Below are 2,220 nucleotides of genomic sequence, written 5' to 3' on the forward strand. Positions count from 1 at the left end.
CTGATCCCACCCACTACCACCCCAACCCACTATATAAACAAACGCACCAACCAGAACCCAAAAAAGTAACATACCCAAAAAGAAAACAGAGGAAAACAGGGGAGAAAACCTCAAAGCAATGAAAAGAGAAACCCACCTCCCCTGTTCTCTCCTCCTCCTCCTCCTCTGTTTTCTCTCTTTCAATGGAGAAACCTCAGCTCAAACCCCAGTCTTCGCCTGCGACACCTCATCGAACCCGAACCTAACGAGCTTCGGGTTCTGCAACACATCTATGGGGATTGAAGCGAGGGTCTTGGATTTGGTGGGCAGGCTCACATTGCAAGAGAAAATTGGGTTTTTAGTGAATAAAGCAGGGGCAGTGTCTAGGCTTGGGATTCCAAGCTACGAATGGTGGTCTGAAGCTCTTCATGGGGTTTCTTATGTTGGTCCAGGGACCCATTTCTCAAGCCTTGTTCCTGGAGCTACTAGCTTCCCTCAGCCCATTTTGACCGCCGCCTCGTTCAACGCTACTCTCTTTGAAGCCATTGGAAAGGTTAGAATTTTTTCGTTTTTTTTGGGCAACTCTTTTGGGTGTCTGATATTGTTTTTTTGGGTTCTCTTTTGAGCGATTATATTGGGTTTCTGATTTGGGTGCGGTGATGCATTGCTTTGGTGGGTGATGTATTGATTTCAGAGGTCTTTGTTACTGCTCTGTTTCGAATGCATTAGGCGAAGTTCTCTGTTTTTACCACATCATTTCTTCATTTGTATTGTTTTTTTAATTTTTGAGTAGATGTGTTTTTAAGACGTTAGCTGTGATAATGTAATTATGCTTATTAATGGGTTGCCGGTGTTTCATTTATTGGTTTTGGTAATTTTACCCTTTTTGAAGGCAATGGCTAAGTGTGGATTCTAATGTGTGCTTGGATTCTAAAAGGTAATTATTTTGAATTTGAATATGAGATTGGGAGACAGATATTTTTGTGGAGCACTGTTGATTTGATTGACTTTCATTAGTAGTAAATTTGGATTTGGTGATTACTTTTGTTTGTTTAAAGCAAATGATGCTCATTTTTGTTGTGTTTTTAAATATATTTCAGTCGAATTTTGGGAAAGGGTTCTTATTGTCAAAAATAGTGTGTTAGTACTTAGTAGATGGAAGAGATCCTTCTCACTGGTTTTGTTATTGGTGATTTTTTTTGTTAAATATTTTTGTTTTCTTCCTTTTCTTTAGTCAGGCTTGAAATTGTAGCTACTTTAATTATCGTCTTTTAGGTGTTTGTTGGTTTTGGCTCTTTTTCCCTCACACGCACCTGAGGTCTGTACATGCAGCAAATCTCAATCTTTTTTACTTGGTGATGATTTTTTTTGATAAAGAGTTTTTTTTTTGTGTAATTTTCTTTTGTTAGTGATGTGGTCATCCGTTCAAATTATTCTTTGCATGCAAGGGTAGACCTTGATTTTATTTTAATTGATGAAACCAGTAGTTGTTGAGAGAGTAGGTACTTCCACAGATTTATTTCTCGTCTCTGGTGTTGAATTATTGGCTTGATGAAATTTTTGTTGTAGTAAGAAAAAAGAGGTTGACCTTCGGAATCTTGTTATAAGTGATCTCCTTTGATGTAGACCTAAGTTTCATTCTTTCGTTTCTCCTCCTCCTCCTCCTTCTAGAAGAAGAAATTTGTTAAATAAACCCATTCATTTTTTTCTTCTAAAAATAGACCCCTTTGAAATTTATTTACAAAAGTAGACCCATTTTATCTTAATCCAGTTCCTAAATAGTCGGGGTTGACAACCCCGACTATTTAGGAGGTTATAAACCCCTAATTATAACCTTAAACCCTAACATTCTATGTACTAAATAGTCGGTGCTGGCAAACCCGACTATTTAGAAACAAAAAAACTCAAGGGGGTCTATTTTTAGGAAAAAAAAATTTATGAATGAGTTTGTTTAGAAAATTTCTTCTCTTCTAGAATATACAAGTGTCAATTGCGATTAAAGTAATATTGTACTTTCACTACAGTGAGCTCACACAGTCTCTACCCTCCATTAATTTCTTCAAGCTTTTTTACCTCAATGTACTTAACTAACAACATATACGTATTTATACAGTTTTCCCATGCTTTTCAATTTCCTCTAGTGTGCATGTCATTAAAGAGGACAATTTACGCAGATATATGACGAAGTTTTTCATGATCAGCACACGTATTTCTCTTCTTCATTGAGTAGAGGTGTGCTCT

The 2,220-nt window shown here is 36.9% G+C and overlaps 1 protein-coding gene across 1 annotated transcript in view; it reads left to right on the forward strand.

Annotated features, from left to right (window-relative positions):
- LOC109832632 (beta-D-xylosidase 4-like) overlaps positions 51-2,220 on the forward strand; it is a 6,406-nt gene continuing 4,236 nt past the window's right edge. Inside the window, 1 exon segment of the mRNA XM_020400016.1 lies at positions 51-532. Within this exon segment, the coding sequence (XP_020255605.1) occupies positions 119-532 (414 nt within the window). The 5' untranslated portion in view covers positions 51-118.

Source organism: Asparagus officinalis, chromosome 3 (assembly GCF_001876935.1).
Source record: "Asparagus officinalis chromosome 3, Aspof.V1, whole genome shotgun sequence".
NCBI classification, from domain to species: domain Eukaryota; kingdom Viridiplantae; phylum Streptophyta; class Magnoliopsida; order Asparagales; family Asparagaceae; genus Asparagus; species Asparagus officinalis.